Consider the following 14,900-nt stretch of genomic DNA (forward strand, 5'->3'; position numbering starts at 1 on the left):
TTGAGGAGGAGAGTATATTGAGACCTCCCAGGAGGGTTTTGAGAGCTGACGACATATTGTAGATCACACACCTATAGACTGACCTGTCTATAGGTGTGCAAACTGTGGTGATCAGACTGTGCGCTCATGACACAGATGCTCATAATAAAATGTGTTTTGGGAGGGATTTAATAAATGTAAGAAGGGATGGCTAGGATTTTCAGAAAAGGAAGGAATAAAGATTGTGTGATTTTTCATCATTTTGACTTTGTATCTTTCTCTTGAGTTCTCAGTTAAATAAACACGGTCAGGCTTCCTTTCACAGAGATATGTGAATATTTAACATGTATAACTAGATGCTAAGTCATGCTTATTGTCTTGGATAGTTCACAGTCTGATTTACTCAACCAGTTTCTCAATTTCCAGCTACCTACTTACCCTTATATCGTCACGGAATACTTTAACTTCAGAAATCACTTCCATACACGTAGGGCGTCTTCATTTTTGGGAAGTCCTCCACTTTCTTCGGAAGTCACCAGCATTTCAGCTTAGGCTTATTTCGTGAACTTTGACCATGTAAGTTTTTTTGTTATATACATATAAATTGCAAATATTTGGTGGGCTTTGGTCTCATCGAACGACTTCCAGGTCCCATTGTTTGAAATCATTTGTTTTATATATCAGAAACTTTACTTAGAAATCTTTACTGTAGCAGTGTCTCCTGGAAGTTTCCATCGTTGGAAGTTGATCTCCTTTCCGAAGCCCTGTCAACAGCATTGGAAAAGTTACTTACATCAAAGGTCAATCTTTTTGTTCTTCGGTAGTCTATTAATCCTCTAGAATACAGTCTCAATGACTTAAGAAGCCAGTCTGCATTATAACAAGCTTTTCAAGACTTTGGAAGAAACCAATATCCATTTGAGAACAATCTCTAAAGATCTACACCAAGTAAAGAAACACCTTATTGTCCTCCAGACTAATAATCTGCTCGATATCGTCAGTCATGGCACTGCAGGACGCTCTGGAGAAGGACACCCTGTTTTCTCCCTTTCAGTCTATTACAGTGTCCATTCTATCGGCTCCACTCTTACTTGTTGGCACACATAACCTCATGCAAATCTTCACAGCCGCAGTGCCGCCATTTCATTGCCAATCTAACCTTACACTGGAAACTTATTTACCAAAAGATTCATGCACCCGTTATATTTCACTGCTATCGAATGATACAGAACCGTGCAAGCAAGGCGAGAGGATATTTGACTTGAGTCTATATACATCTACCATTATCAGTGAGGTAAGTCATCCATGGAATGATCACACTTATATGATTGGAATTCATGGGCAGGAATCCAATATGGATATGGGTGTCATACAGTGGCATAAATATAGGGGGCGCAACTACCACAAGTAGCTGAACCAGTCCTAGGAAGTTTGGTCATGTCCTAGCACAAAAAAGGTTGTGGTATAAAAACCCCTTGACAACCAAATTAAGAGGGGGCCTTAAAGTGGTTGTCCGGGATAACTGGAAATCCCTACTCTAATTTAAACAATAGTTACTGGAAATCCCTACACTAATCAAAAAAATATAGTCAACCATATCCCCGGGGAAGTCATGTGACCACCCCAGGGGCATTTTCTGATTATCCGGTGATGATTTCCCCATTTCCGGAAATGGTTTGTCACTCCTACTCCCCTCCCCCCATCCACCTCATTATACTTACCCTCATACTTCAAGTGAGATGGCTCCTCCTCCTGTATTGATTCTGTGCGTGCCCTTCTCTAAGCGCTGTGCGCACTGCTGCTGATAATTTACCTGAATCCTCCTAGAGGTGGATCATCGCTGCAGAGAACAGAGCAGTGATGGCGAAGAGCGTGCATAGACAGAATCAGTACAGGAGGAGGAGCCGTCTCGCTGGAAGATGCGCTGAGGGTAAGTATATAATATGGGGATGAGCAGGTAGGGAAGGATGACATAGCTAGAGAGACAGGGAGTGGATGTATGGGGAGGGAGGGAGAGAGGAAGGAGGAGCAAAGAGGAAGGAGGAGCAGAGAGGAAGAAGGAGGAGAGAAGGAGGAAGGGGGAGTAATGTGAGAGAGGTTAGTGAGGGCATAGTGTGCCTCTGCACCAGAAAAGTACACCAGTCAGGAAATGGCCTAGTTTTTTGTATATCTGACACCATTTGATATATAATAAATGTCAGGCCAAGGTATCCCCATTCTGACCTGCCCTGGTCTCTATCCCACTCTGCCCACATTCACAGAAAATGGCAAGCGAGTGCAGAACAGGGGATGTGACATCATTGGCACAAAAAAGGGCCTTGTGACCAGGATACATCACATTATCCCAAATCTATGCCAGAAAACCGGCGTAGATGGCTTATAAATTCCCCCATAATCTCATTTAGTTTAGTAAATCTCCCACAATATGTAATAATATTCCAGTACACCTGACGGAAATGGGGGAAAAACAAAACGAACCCCCCCCCAAAAAAAAAAAAACACTCAAGTGACAAATATTACATTTCAATAGGGATAAATTTACTAAAAATTCCACATTTGACTTAAAATTATGTAACATTCATCCAATACTAAGAATCTTTGCTCTGTTTTTTTTTTCTTAAACAGTGGGATTTGGTTTGTGAACGAGAATGGATGAAGGAACTGGCACAGTCCATCTATATGGCAGGAGTATTGGCGGGTGCAGTGGTATTTGGACCACTTGCAGACAGGTGAGATGGGCATGACCCTGATGACCGCCACGGTATAGCGTTACTCAATAGAACTGTTACTATTAAAGTTATACCAATATATTGTATAATATACCGTACTATGCAAAAGGTTTAGGCAGGTGAGGAAAAAATGCTGCCAAGTAAGAACGCTTTCAGAAATAAAAGGGTTAATAGTTTGTCAATTAATGAAGTGGAGAAACATCTAAATACCCTTAAATATTTGGTGTGACCTTTGCCCTTTGCCTTCCATCAATTCTTCAATACACTTGCAGACTCATTTTGAAGGAACTCAGCAGGGAGGTTGTTCCCGTCATTTTGGAGAACCAAGCAAAGATTTTCTATGGATGTAGGTTTGCTCCAATTCTTCTATCTCCAAGTAAACCCAGACAGACTGGATAATGATGAGATCGGGGGTTATATCATTTCTAGATCTCCTCCATCAGTCCGTCATACCAAAAATAAACTTAACTCTTTTTGGTACTGTATATGACATACTATTCAATTTTTTATAAACCACCACATTGATCCCACAGTTAGTCACATGCTGTGACTCCAGGCTGTAAAGGACAAATACTCTCTATAGAACGGTTTTAAGTTTGTAGAAATTCACATTGTAATATAAAATAAAACCTCCGGACTTTTCATACGTTGCAGGCTCGGGCGACGGGCAGTGCTCCTGTGGTGTCTGTTGCAGATAACATTGATGGGAACTGGTGCTGCCTTCTCTCCAAATTTCTCTGCCTATTGTTTCTTCCGCTTCATGACTGGCATGGGGATTTGTGGCCTCGTCATTAATGACCTTAGTCTGAGTGAGTCACCATTAACATTCTCAAAACTTAAGAGACAAATTGTGGCCCTCATCATCTCGCCCAATGAGTCTCCTGGTGTTCTACTACTCTATGGACTGCAGTGGAAAACTGGAGCAGTTGCTCATATGAACCAGTTAGGCTAGGTCCAATGGCGGAAAAAGAGAAATTCCTCTTCATTTTCTGCCGCTGTATTTAGCCAGGGGATTGCCGCAACGAAGTGTAGAGGCATTGCATTATTTCGTTGCGGCTATCTTCTGCTAATTAGGCCAAGATGAATGGGTCTTGCTGAGCCGCAGCAAAATCAAGCAGGATGCAGATTTTTTTTCCGTGTCCTGTTGCGATCTCTGCCTTCCAGTGAAAGCAATCGGAGGCAGAATCTAGATGGAATCTTCCACGGATTTGAGAGCGGATTCCATGTGAACATAGCCTTACAGTCCAGCTTACATTTCATTAAGTGCTAAGGACAATGGCAGACAATGTGGTTGGTTGCTCCAGTTTTCCTTTGCACCACCACCAGTTCCTGACCGGCATAATGTGAAGCTGCTGGGTCTTAGTGCAAAGTATGTCATTGAGTCACTACCTACAGTGTTCCATTTAGAATAATGGTATATTTTATGTGCCAGAGTGACGTAAGGGGTCCCCTAAGAGTCCAGGGCCCTGTCGCAATTGCTGGCGCAGCAACCCTTTTAGCTGCAACCCCATTCCGAGTCTAACAAAAGGCAGACAATTTATTGTTGAATACATTTCTATTTTGGGAGTACATTTTTTGATCCAATTTTCCCTTCAAGGGGTTATTCACATAGAGGAATTTGAAACTGATTTTCAGGCTGATTTTAACTCAAAATCAGCTCCAAATTCTGTCTGGAATCTGTGACTGGGAGGCAGTGACGGACACCACATTTTTCAGGACACTCCTACTCAATCTTGCCCCAGATTTCAAGGCTCATTTGTGGATCCCGTAGTGCGAGCTTTGTTCCCAAGGCCAATCTGTGAGAAAACACGTGGTGGTTCCACAGGGCCGGTATTTGGGTAGGAATTTGAGATGGAAAACCACCTCAAATTCCTCTGTGAGAACCAAGCCTAAAGGAACCAGACTAGTGGAGCTTGAAGTCTTAACCAAGTAATGTTCTAACTTATAAATTATGGAATTGTTTTAGAGGCTTAACATAGCATTTATAACTGTCTCAAAAACGTAATAATGGGAGATGGGGGATTTATCAAGACTGGTATTGGTATTGGGACTGGTATCCTTTTGTGGGGCCATGACCCTGCACTGAAATCTAATCCAGCTAATCGGCCGGGTTGGTAACCCTACCAATGCCATACACAGGATGGAAAGTGAGATGGGTGCCATGAAGTGGAGTGTCCTAGGTTTTATGCACAAACCATAATATGATATATAATATTCTCGTCCCTTACAGGTCAGGAATGGACTCCTAAGAAATATCGTCCAACTGTGTCAGTTATACAAGGAATCTGTCTAACCTTAGGACAAGCCATCATGCCAGGAGTGGCCTATGTCATAACAGACTGGCGCTGGCTGCAGCTGGCGCTCTCCTTGCCCTACTTCATATTCCACATTCTGACATGGTATGTAATGGCTTTATGGAAGTATGTGGACAATCATATCACACATGCCAACAGTCCCGCTGGAGCTGTGGCCACCATTGAACCCAAGGTGCAAAAATAGGGGATTTAGTGTACATTAAAATGTAACTTTTATTAATAATAATTAAAAAATAAGATAATTGCTTTAAAAAAAGCGTTCAATAGAAACAACTAGTGTGTGTCAGCAACCCTAGGTGCTATAACTGCAACCCCAGATCCGCACTCAATCTGTACTCAGTCCATGTGGATCAATGGACTAGATCAACGCATTGACCGTATAGCATACAGCTAAACTAATGCATCAATTGGGGGCTTAGCAGAAAAAATGGCCGGTGACCAGTAGGAGACGTATTGTATTTTGCAAATAGTAGGTGCAATAAAGAGCCACATATAGGGTAAAAAGTAATGAACTGCTGTACTCAGATCAATACCATGCAGATATAATCCTATATATCCACCCAACTCCAATTGTGCTATTATACTTCACGTACATACACCCTATTGAATTTATTTTCTATTTTTGATTCACCATTGAACCCAGGAATAAGGGACTGGATTATAAGTGTCCAAGTGTAAGGTCAGAAATTATATGTCAGTTGGTAACTATAGGGCATGCTTATCAGCTTTTTCTTTCCTATGTGCTTATTGCATGACTGTTAGCTTAACTTCATCAGGACAGCCTTTGATATGAGACTACAGTTTAGCTACATTGCCTTTAAGGAGTCCATCATATTCCTGATTTACACACTCCAACACCTTTAAAACGACCTCCTGCTGTTTGGCAGCTTTCTCCCTATATACTTTAATGGAGAGAAAACTGTCAATCAGCAGCGGGAGCACAGGGCTAGCCCAACATCACATGAATATGATAAACTCCATCCATCATGTTGTTTTTTGTTATTAATATATTCAACCAACCACATCCGTATCATTCTGCAAAAACAGGTGGGTCCCAGAATCATACCGGTGGCTGGCACTCAGGAAACGTTCACACCAAGCCCTGCAGAACCTGAATCGGGCAGCAAGGATCAATGGGGAAAAAAATGGAACGTTTGTCACTCTTGAGGTAGGGTAAAATGTTTGCATCCTAAATTCTGGGTTGGGTTTTTTGGGGCATCGCCATGCCCAATTTTGAATATCATTCCAGCCCCTTTGGGCAATAAATGTGCTAGGCACACCCCTTTTTGGACAAAGTGTCCAAATCACCTGTATAGTTACTGTTACCTCTGGGAGATCTGGATTTTTTGGGAGCCTCCTGGACCTTCCAGGAGAGTTGGTAGCGGACGAGTGAATTTTAATGGGGAAAAAATGTATTAGGGTAAGTTCACACAGTTTTTTGGTCAGGATTTTGAGGCCATATTTGCCTCAAAATCCTGACCAAAAAGATGGCGCTGGTCAGGTGTTTTTTCCAGGAGCTGGCTTATTCCGGCTCCCGGAAAAAGAAGCGAGATGCTCATTCTTCAGGCCGTTTCGCCTCGCAATTTAGCCTGAAGAAACTCCCTCCATTTTTTGGGCCTAACCCGGAGCGGAGTGCGTGACTGGATGCCGGTGCAGTGTACCGGCATTCAGTTGCAGCTACCTGAGACAGAGGCCACCTCAGGTTCCGGTCCAAAAAAGCCTGTGTGAACTTACTCTTACATTTAGGTGAGCCTGACCTAACTGCGTGGCTGGCTTAACATGCATCACGCTGGTGACAGACTCCCTTCAATAGATCAGGCACACTCCTGTGCACCTTCTTGACTCCTTTTGTAAAGAGGGGCGGGAGGCAGAAGGAACAAGGTTCAGGGGGCTCCAACAGGCTACTTTGCCTTACCTAGGGTATTTAGATCCATCTCTCTGGAAAGGTTATATGATGTCACCTGAAATGGTTTTCACTTCACAGGTGTGCCCTGTCATGTTTAATAAGTGTGATTTCTTGCCTTATAAATGGGGTTGGGATCATCAGTTGTGTTGACACCAGACCTGAACCCAATCAAGATGGTTTGGGGTGAGCTGGACCGCAGAGTGAAGGCAAAAGGGCCAACAAGTGCTAAGCATCTCTGGGAACTCCTTGAAGACTGTTGGAAGACCATTTCCGGTGACTACCTCTTGAAGCTCATCAAGAGAATGCCAAGATTGTGCAAAGCAGGAATCAAAGCAAAAAGGTGGCTACTATAGCCTACTTGCACTATAAGGCGGCATATGGCGTACACTTGAATAAAATATTTATAAAAACCTCTCCTATTTGTGTTGTATGGTCTGTATTAATAGCAGTAGCAGTCAGTATATTGTGTTTTTCATTGCTGATTGTCCTTTTCTTCATTTCTATTTACAGATGTTGACCCAGCAGGATGCACAAAACTCAAAAGCATTGTCCAGACAGACACCCCTTGAACTTTTTCGCACTCCAGCAATGCGAAAATTAACCATCAGCCTCTCAATGTCATGGTGATCCATCTTATTCTTATTACATACAGTATATGGTTTCCAATTTACCCAAAAGTAAATCCCCAATTAATGCTGGTAATAAATATGGTTTATAAGGCAGCTGGTAGGGAGGGGGGTACGTGTCCACAGGACGGCTCTCCTCTGACTTGAAATGATTTTACATTTAGGCACAGAAGGTACAAGTTACAACTTTGACAGTAGGCAGGGAGAGTGTGTGCCTACATAGGCAGTACGGAGACTTACAAGTCATTCCTGCTCCGTTAGTCTATAGTCCCTGGTCTATAGTCTCTCACTCTGCCAAATCACTATCCCTACGCTACACTGAGAAGGTCGAATAGGCCGAAACAGCGCTGTCCATAGCTGAGAATCTCTTCCTTTTGGAATAGAAATACTAATTTGGCAATTAAATCCGCATCATGATATTAGACTTTTTAACTGAGTCATGCATGATGTTAAGGATGCTGCCCTCTAGAGGGCGGCGTACAGAGTGCACTGTTCTCCTAATTACATCCTGGAGAATAGATTTGCATATTTTTTACACATTATATATTGTCAAAGCTTCCCCAGATATAAGCTATTTTTGGTTTCTTTGATGTTAAAGATACTGTCAGTGAAGCCCTGACCTACTGGTAACCACTTGATCCTCTCCTTTATCTATGGAAACTTAAAGTTTATATATGTTTGGTAATAGTATTATCATAGATGCAACTACAGCCCATGATCCATGCATTACCTGCTGGTATAAAGGCTTAAGATGAGACCTCGTGTGGCACAGTCTAAATCAGGGGTCCTCAAACTGCGGCTCGCGGGCCACATGTGGCCCACCAAGCACTTCTGTCTGGCCCCGCTGACAACGCCGGCAGGCGTGCATTTATAATGAAGCTCCTGGGGAGCTCGGGCCAGGCCATGGAGCGCACTTCACTTTACCTATTGGAGGGCACCGCTCCCGATGTCTGTGCGACCTGCTCTGCCTCCGGCCCACTGTTTAAAAAGTTTGAGGACCCCTGGTCTAAATAGACGACAGTCTATATATGCACCAAATGTATCACCCAGCATCAGCCACTAACAAATCTGGAACACTTAGGTTATCTAGTCTAGTTGACACTAAGACAGGTTTAGTAGATTTACCCGTGTGTATAAGATACAGTAGAAAATGTCACACTCCGCTATTTCTTCTTCATTTCCATATTGACACTACAGGTTCTCCAGCAGCTTCTGCTTCTTTGCTCTTGCAATGGATATCCAGCGGTTTGGGATCAATTTGTACCTCCTACAGGTGATTTTTGGCTGTTCGGAGTTCCCTTTTAGAGTCATTGGTGCGGTCATTGCTGCTTACGTGGGAAGGCGATTTGCAGTTGTGTTTTTCCTTGTGTTTGCTGGAGTCTTCATACTGTGCAGTTTGGCAGTTCCATCTGGTAAGTTCTCATTGTCCTGTGTAACTCTTCTGATTCTGGTTCTGTATAATCTGGACATCTTACTGGAATAACCTTGGTGAGGTCTCCAGAAATGTCTTACATGACCAAGAATCAAAGTGGAAAAAAAACAAATACAGTTATGACTTGGTTGTTCCCTTCTCTATACCATAACTTTATGGGTTCTATGCTATCATATTTTCCCATATATTTGTAATTGCAAATTGCAAGACGGATAATATACATACCCATTCATTTCTGTGGCCCCATATACGCTATAAAACTATAAAATATGGAGCAGATGCTATTCTGGTTTATTGTTGCGTATCGGTCTAATCTATTCTTAAAGGTACTTGGGAGAAACGGACTGAACACAGATGCCACCCATGTACCAAATGTTCAGTTTTCCATAGACTTGCACATGACTGCGGTCATATGTATGAACCCTTAGCTAGTATAAATACTGTAGATTTTGCTCTGTATACTGTATATACACTGTTCGAGCTCAACATTGGGTAAACTGTATATAATTAGGACCAGAGTTGGACTGGAATAAAAGTTCACTCATTTGAAAGCACATCACCATACCACCTTAGCCATATGTGATATAGGCATAGTGTATGCTATAAATGAGAATCCCATAGGTGAGAGTCCACTGACTCCTCATCCAGCAATTCCTGGCTACATGCTCCATACAGCACACTCCAGAGATGGCTACACTTGTGTGAGGCCACATCCCCAATGAAGTATATGGAGCAGATCGGCACCCCTTTTATTTCCTTGAGAGCTGAGAATCCCATAGGTGGCATCCCTGGCATACAATGAGATTGAGATCGCTCCTTTTTGCACTGTATAGCATATAGGTAAACATATAACACCTTTGTCACATGATGTATAACCATAATGCTCCAGAATGGATCTTACGACATTAGTGATACGACAAATTCCCCCCCCCCATATCTATCACCGTTCCTATTGCCACTACAAGTCTAAATCAAGTCTATACCTTATGAGCTCGGTAGGATGTTGGATAAGCCAATGTCCACTGCGGGCCACTTGCTGCCCTCTTCTCCCTCAGCTATTGCCCCACTGTAGTGCTGCTTCCCCCTTTATTGATTGGATACTTTCCTCGTCCCCCTTAACTCTGTTCCAAGTGAATGGTGCTCAGTGGAGGAGGTAGTAACTGAAGGACCTGGGGTAACCCTGTGTGTACACAGAAGACGGTCAATCACTTGTGCTCAGGACTCTCACTATATTTCTTAGGAGTCCTGCCGAATTTACTCTTGCTCCAACTCAAAACATAAGTATCATAGAGCTCAGCTTCTCTTCATCCATCACATCCTTCTCTCAGACAGGGCAAGAGAAATCACCTGAAAGGTTTACTTAAGACAAATAGTCATCATAAAAGGGCATTTGGAAGTGGTAAAGGTCTGCATGGGACTTACTGATAATCGGCTGAATTTGGGATTTCAGCAGCTGATGATCAAATGATCTTCAGGATTGGGGATTGTCTTTGAACAAGGGTCGTTCTGACTGGCTAGCCGCCAATGTAACCATTTGTTGTATAATTATTGGGTTTTTTTTGTATTTCAGATTTAATACTGCTGCAGTTGTCTGTCACCATTCTGGCCAAGGCTTTTCTTGGGTCTTCTATTGTCTGCGCTTATCTTTATACTGCTGAACTTTATCCAACTGAGCTCAGGTAAACTACATATATACATTAGAGGTTCCTAGTTATACGTATGTGATCAAACAGTAAAAATCCCAGTACCTGCCTCAACAGGCTGGCCTCATTCAGATGGGACCCTACACCAGATACATCTCTTAGAATAGATTTACAAATGTGAATACGGGACAAGTAGGAGGTAGGGCTATACTCTACTCCATAATACAAAGAGAGACAACCAACCAAAAATAAGCAACCTAAAGTATATGCGTAAATGCATGGGTTCCTTTTAGACTATACCAAACCCTAAAGAAATCTGTGTCCTCACCATACACATCAAATATCCACAAGAAAAGCAATTGTGAGTATGACACTTAGTATAAAAGGAATATATTACACATCCAGTCTTGGTCAATAAACTTGTCATAATTTTATTTATTACATAATATATATAAAAGATGGACATTGAAAGGAGAATCTACAAATACAAACTGACTGGGTAAAAGTGAAGTGCAACAGATGGTACGTGGTCCCTTTAAGTATTTTCATACAATGGAATGCACATGGATTAAGCTAATGCCAGAAAGGACTTCAGCACTGGAGTCCTTTATACACCGTGTGCAGACATTATATACACATATCAGTAGTATCAATAGCCGCTGAGGTATATATCATGAGTGGCCACTAAGTTATACACATTGCCACAACAGCTCAAAGAAAATGCTAAAAGTTTAACCCCTTAAGGACCAGGCCATTTTTTGGTTTCGCATTTTCGTTTTTCCCTCCTCACATTTCAAGAGCCATAACTTTTTCATTTTTCAGTTCACAGAGTCACATGATAGCTTATTGTTTGCGGGACAAATTGTACTTTGTAATGGCACCATTCAATATGCTGTGCAATGTACTGGGAAGCTGGAAAAAAATTCAGAATGAGGCGCAATTGGAGAAAAAATGCATTTGCGCCATTTTCTTATGGGTTTAATTTTTACAGCATTCACTGTTTGGTACAAATGACATGTTACCTGTGTTCTACGTGTCAGTACAAACGCGGTGATACCAAATTTATATAGTATTTGAAATTTTTTGATACTTTTAAAAAAATGATAAACTTTGCAAAATAGAAAAAAAAATTTGTGTCATCATGTTCTAACACCTGTAACTTTTTCATATTTCCATGTATGGAGCTGGTTGTGGTGTCTTTTTATGCGGAACAAGATGACGTTTCTATTGATACCATTTGGGGAAAGATCCGATGGTTTGATCACTTTTTATTCAATTTTTTATAGGAGGCAAAGTGTTGAAAAAAACGCTTTTTGGCTGTTTTTATTTTTTTTGCCGCTACGCCGTTCGCAGTACGGGATAAATGTTTTAATATTCTAATAGTTCAGGCATTTTGGAGCGCAGGGATACCTAATATGTTTATGTTTAATGTTCTTTAATTACTTTTATAGCTGATCTAGGGAAAGGGGGGTGATTTGAACTTTTATATTTTTTTTATTTTTTTAATACTTTTAAAAACTTTTTTTTTTCTTCTGTTACATTTATGATCAGACCCCTTAGGTACCTTGAAACCTAGGGAGTCTGATCGCTCATACTATTCACTGCAATACTACAGTACTGCAGTGAATAGCAGAATCGCAGCACTTGTATTAGACGATGCCTCTGGCATCCTGTAATAGATCTAGTGCAGAGACAAGCCTGGAAGCCTTCAATAGGCTTCCGGCTGTCATAGCAACCGATCACCGCCCTCTTGTGACGTTCAGGAGGGCGGCGATCGGCGAAACATGGCGGCGCCCATGCCGCCGGCGCCGTTTACACACTGCGGTCACGTTTGACCGCAGTGTGTAAAGGGTTAACAGCAGCGATCGGCTCGGGCACCGACCGCTGCTGTTAGTGGCAGGTCCTGGCTGTATTATACAGCCGGCATCTGCCGTGTATGGAGCGAGCTCAGCGTGTGAGCTCGCTCCATACATCCCCATGCGACCCATGACGTACAGTTACGTCAAGGGTCGCTAAGGGGTTAAAGTTACCATGAGTTCCAATATATGTCTCCTATCCATTAAAGTAATAGCATTGATATACACACATTGGTGACTATAACAACATAGGTTCACATATATCCTATACCATTATATACAAGTTTAATAGCACTGTGGCTTACCCATGTTGCCAAAATAGGAGGTATACAAGCCGGGACAGGCACTCACTCCGCAGTACCTGACGAAGGCTGCAAAGCCAAAACGCGCGTCAGCTTCCTGGGATCCAATAATTTCAAGATGGATATGGTGAGCTGAAATACGTTGTGTCTGCATTGTGGGAAATAACAATGGACCCTCACTGATCAATTCAGGATCAGTGAGGGTCCAATACCCCGGACCTCGACAGATCTGCTGTTTCAAGAGACCGTAGTGCGCCCTGAGTATCGCTTCCGTTCCTTGGTCACATGACCTATTTGCAACTCAGCCCCATTCAAGTGAGTGAATGAGTTGCAATATCAAGCAGAGCCACTATATAAATTTATGGTGTTGTGCTAGGTAAGTGGTGAAAAGGCTGCAGGACCTGAATGCTGCAGTCTCTTCAAATAACTGATCGGCTTTAGCCCAGGTGTTAGACCCTTCGTCAATTGATGACTTATCAAAGAATTTGCCTTCAATTAGACTGGAATAGCTTGAAAGGGGTTGTCCTATATCCACAGGACAGAGTATAAGTGTCCAATTGCTGAGGGCAAGATCGCTAGTTCCCTGAGTGATGAGGAGGACAAGGGACCAAAAGTCTCCATAAGACCTCCTTGTGAATGGAACACCAGTGCACTTGGGTGACCGGCACACCATTCAATTTCATGGGACTGTGGGCTGTGTCAGAGATTACAGTCTAAGTAGCCCCATTAAAGTGTATGGAGCAAAGTGCACTGGTGTTCCATTCTCAACATATTTTAAGACCTACTTCTTAAATGCCATCTTATCCTTGCAGGCAAACCGGAATAGGATTCACCAACATGATGATGAGATTAGGTGCCATAGTTGCACCCCTAGCATTGATGACCAAGGTGTATTCATCATTTCTTCCCTTGGTTCTTTTTGGATCGGTACCTATAATTTTCGGATTGCCTGCTATGTGGCTCCCTGAGACCCTTAACACCCCACTGCTGGACACCGTGGAAGAGGTAGTAGCCAGGTACGTACAAAGTGAACAAAATGCCCCCAGGTGTTTGTAGGGGTGGGAGCAGAGGACCAGCTTTACAACCTCATTAACCAAGGGCTTGCTCATACTTGTTTCTGGAGGGGTCTCAATGTTGGCCAACTGTGTATGTATACAGTCAGGGAGGCCGTGCTGTGGTCTCATTTATTATAACTGTGTGACAGGAGCGGTCTAACATCAGCAGTAACTGTGATAGAAGTTTGTCCACTCACCACCATAGAACACTTGTGTGGTATGGTCCGGACAATATCATCATATAGGAAGTCTGGAATCTGTATGAATAACACTTAAATGATCCCCATAGACGTTAATAGAAAAAAATGTGTCACTGAAGCCTCACATACTGTTATAGAGCAACAGTCCCAGTGTGATATATAGAGACAGAAGCAGTAAGAAAGAGAGAAGAGACTGACATCTAAGAATCCATAACCAAACACATGCAAACCTTAGATTTGGGAGGAGTGTCTAGCAGACTGTCCAAGAATAGACTTTAGCAAATAATTGAACACCCAACACCTTTACATTCTCTAATATGCAGGCAGCATTCAATCATAATGGCTGTCTGATTTTAAGGGGTTTTGTGAATGCATATAGAAGTCATTTTTTAGATCTCGTAGTATAATTGATAAATTGGTATACAGTAAATCAAAACTGTAAAAGCTTTCTAGATTTAGTGATGACTATACCAAGAAACAACCAAAAACTATCAAGACCAAACATTTTTCTTTCAGAGACCAAAATGCAACATCTAAAAAGAAGAAGGAACTGAAAAATGGCACCAAACTGACCGATGTCATATCCCACAAGAGAACGCACGTTTTAGAAAACCGTGTGTGACATCCAAAGAGCCAAGCCATTTTTGTCTTACACCGCTACCTCTCTATATACAGCAGAAAGCAGTAAAAACAATTACACCTAACCGATTAACCAAAGATTACATAATTGTTTGATCTGTTAAGAATGTTTTTCCAACAAATTCTATGGATTTATGAGGAAACCGAGTCCATGGTTCCTCAAGAATACCCAACCCCAATTCCTTCAAGCTACCCCCATAGCACTGTAAATACGTTGA

At 42.2% G+C, this 14,900-nt stretch overlaps 1 protein-coding gene across 1 annotated transcript; it reads left to right on the forward strand.

Annotated features, from left to right (window-relative positions):
• Positions 1-982: 982 nt before the first annotated feature.
• LOC142214438 (solute carrier family 22 member 6-B-like) lies at positions 983-14,665 on the forward strand. The gene is made up of 10 exons (XM_075283384.1): positions 983-1,273; positions 2,605-2,708; positions 3,363-3,517; positions 4,939-5,107; positions 6,071-6,191; positions 7,440-7,552; positions 8,753-8,967; positions 10,558-10,666; positions 13,601-13,804; positions 14,560-14,665. Exons 1-10 carry the CDS (start codon positions 983-985, stop codon positions 14,663-14,665), a joined length of 1,587 nt encoding a protein of 528 aa, XP_075139485.1.
• The last annotated feature ends 235 nt before the right edge of the window (positions 14,666-14,900 follow it).

This window comes from Leptodactylus fuscus, chromosome 7 (genome assembly GCF_031893055.1).
Source record: "Leptodactylus fuscus isolate aLepFus1 chromosome 7, aLepFus1.hap2, whole genome shotgun sequence".
NCBI classification, from domain to species: Eukaryota; Metazoa; Chordata; class Amphibia; order Anura; family Leptodactylidae; genus Leptodactylus; species Leptodactylus fuscus.

What these genes read in the sequence shown, in the direction of transcription:
- LOC142214438 (XM_075283384.1), top strand. Translation starts at nt 983, where the DNA reads ATGGCACTGCAGGACGCTCTGGAGAAGGACACCCTGTTTTCTCCCTTT. An exon ending in CTTTATCCAACTGAGCTCAG is followed by an intron (nt 10,667 to 13,600) that starts GTAAACTACATA and finishes TTATCCTTGCAG; the next exon opens with GCAAACCGGAATAGGATTCA. An exon ending in GTGGAAGAGGTAGTAGCCAG is followed by an intron (nt 13,805 to 14,559) that starts GTACGTACAAAG and finishes TTTTTCTTTCAG; the next exon opens with AGACCAAAATGCAACATCTA.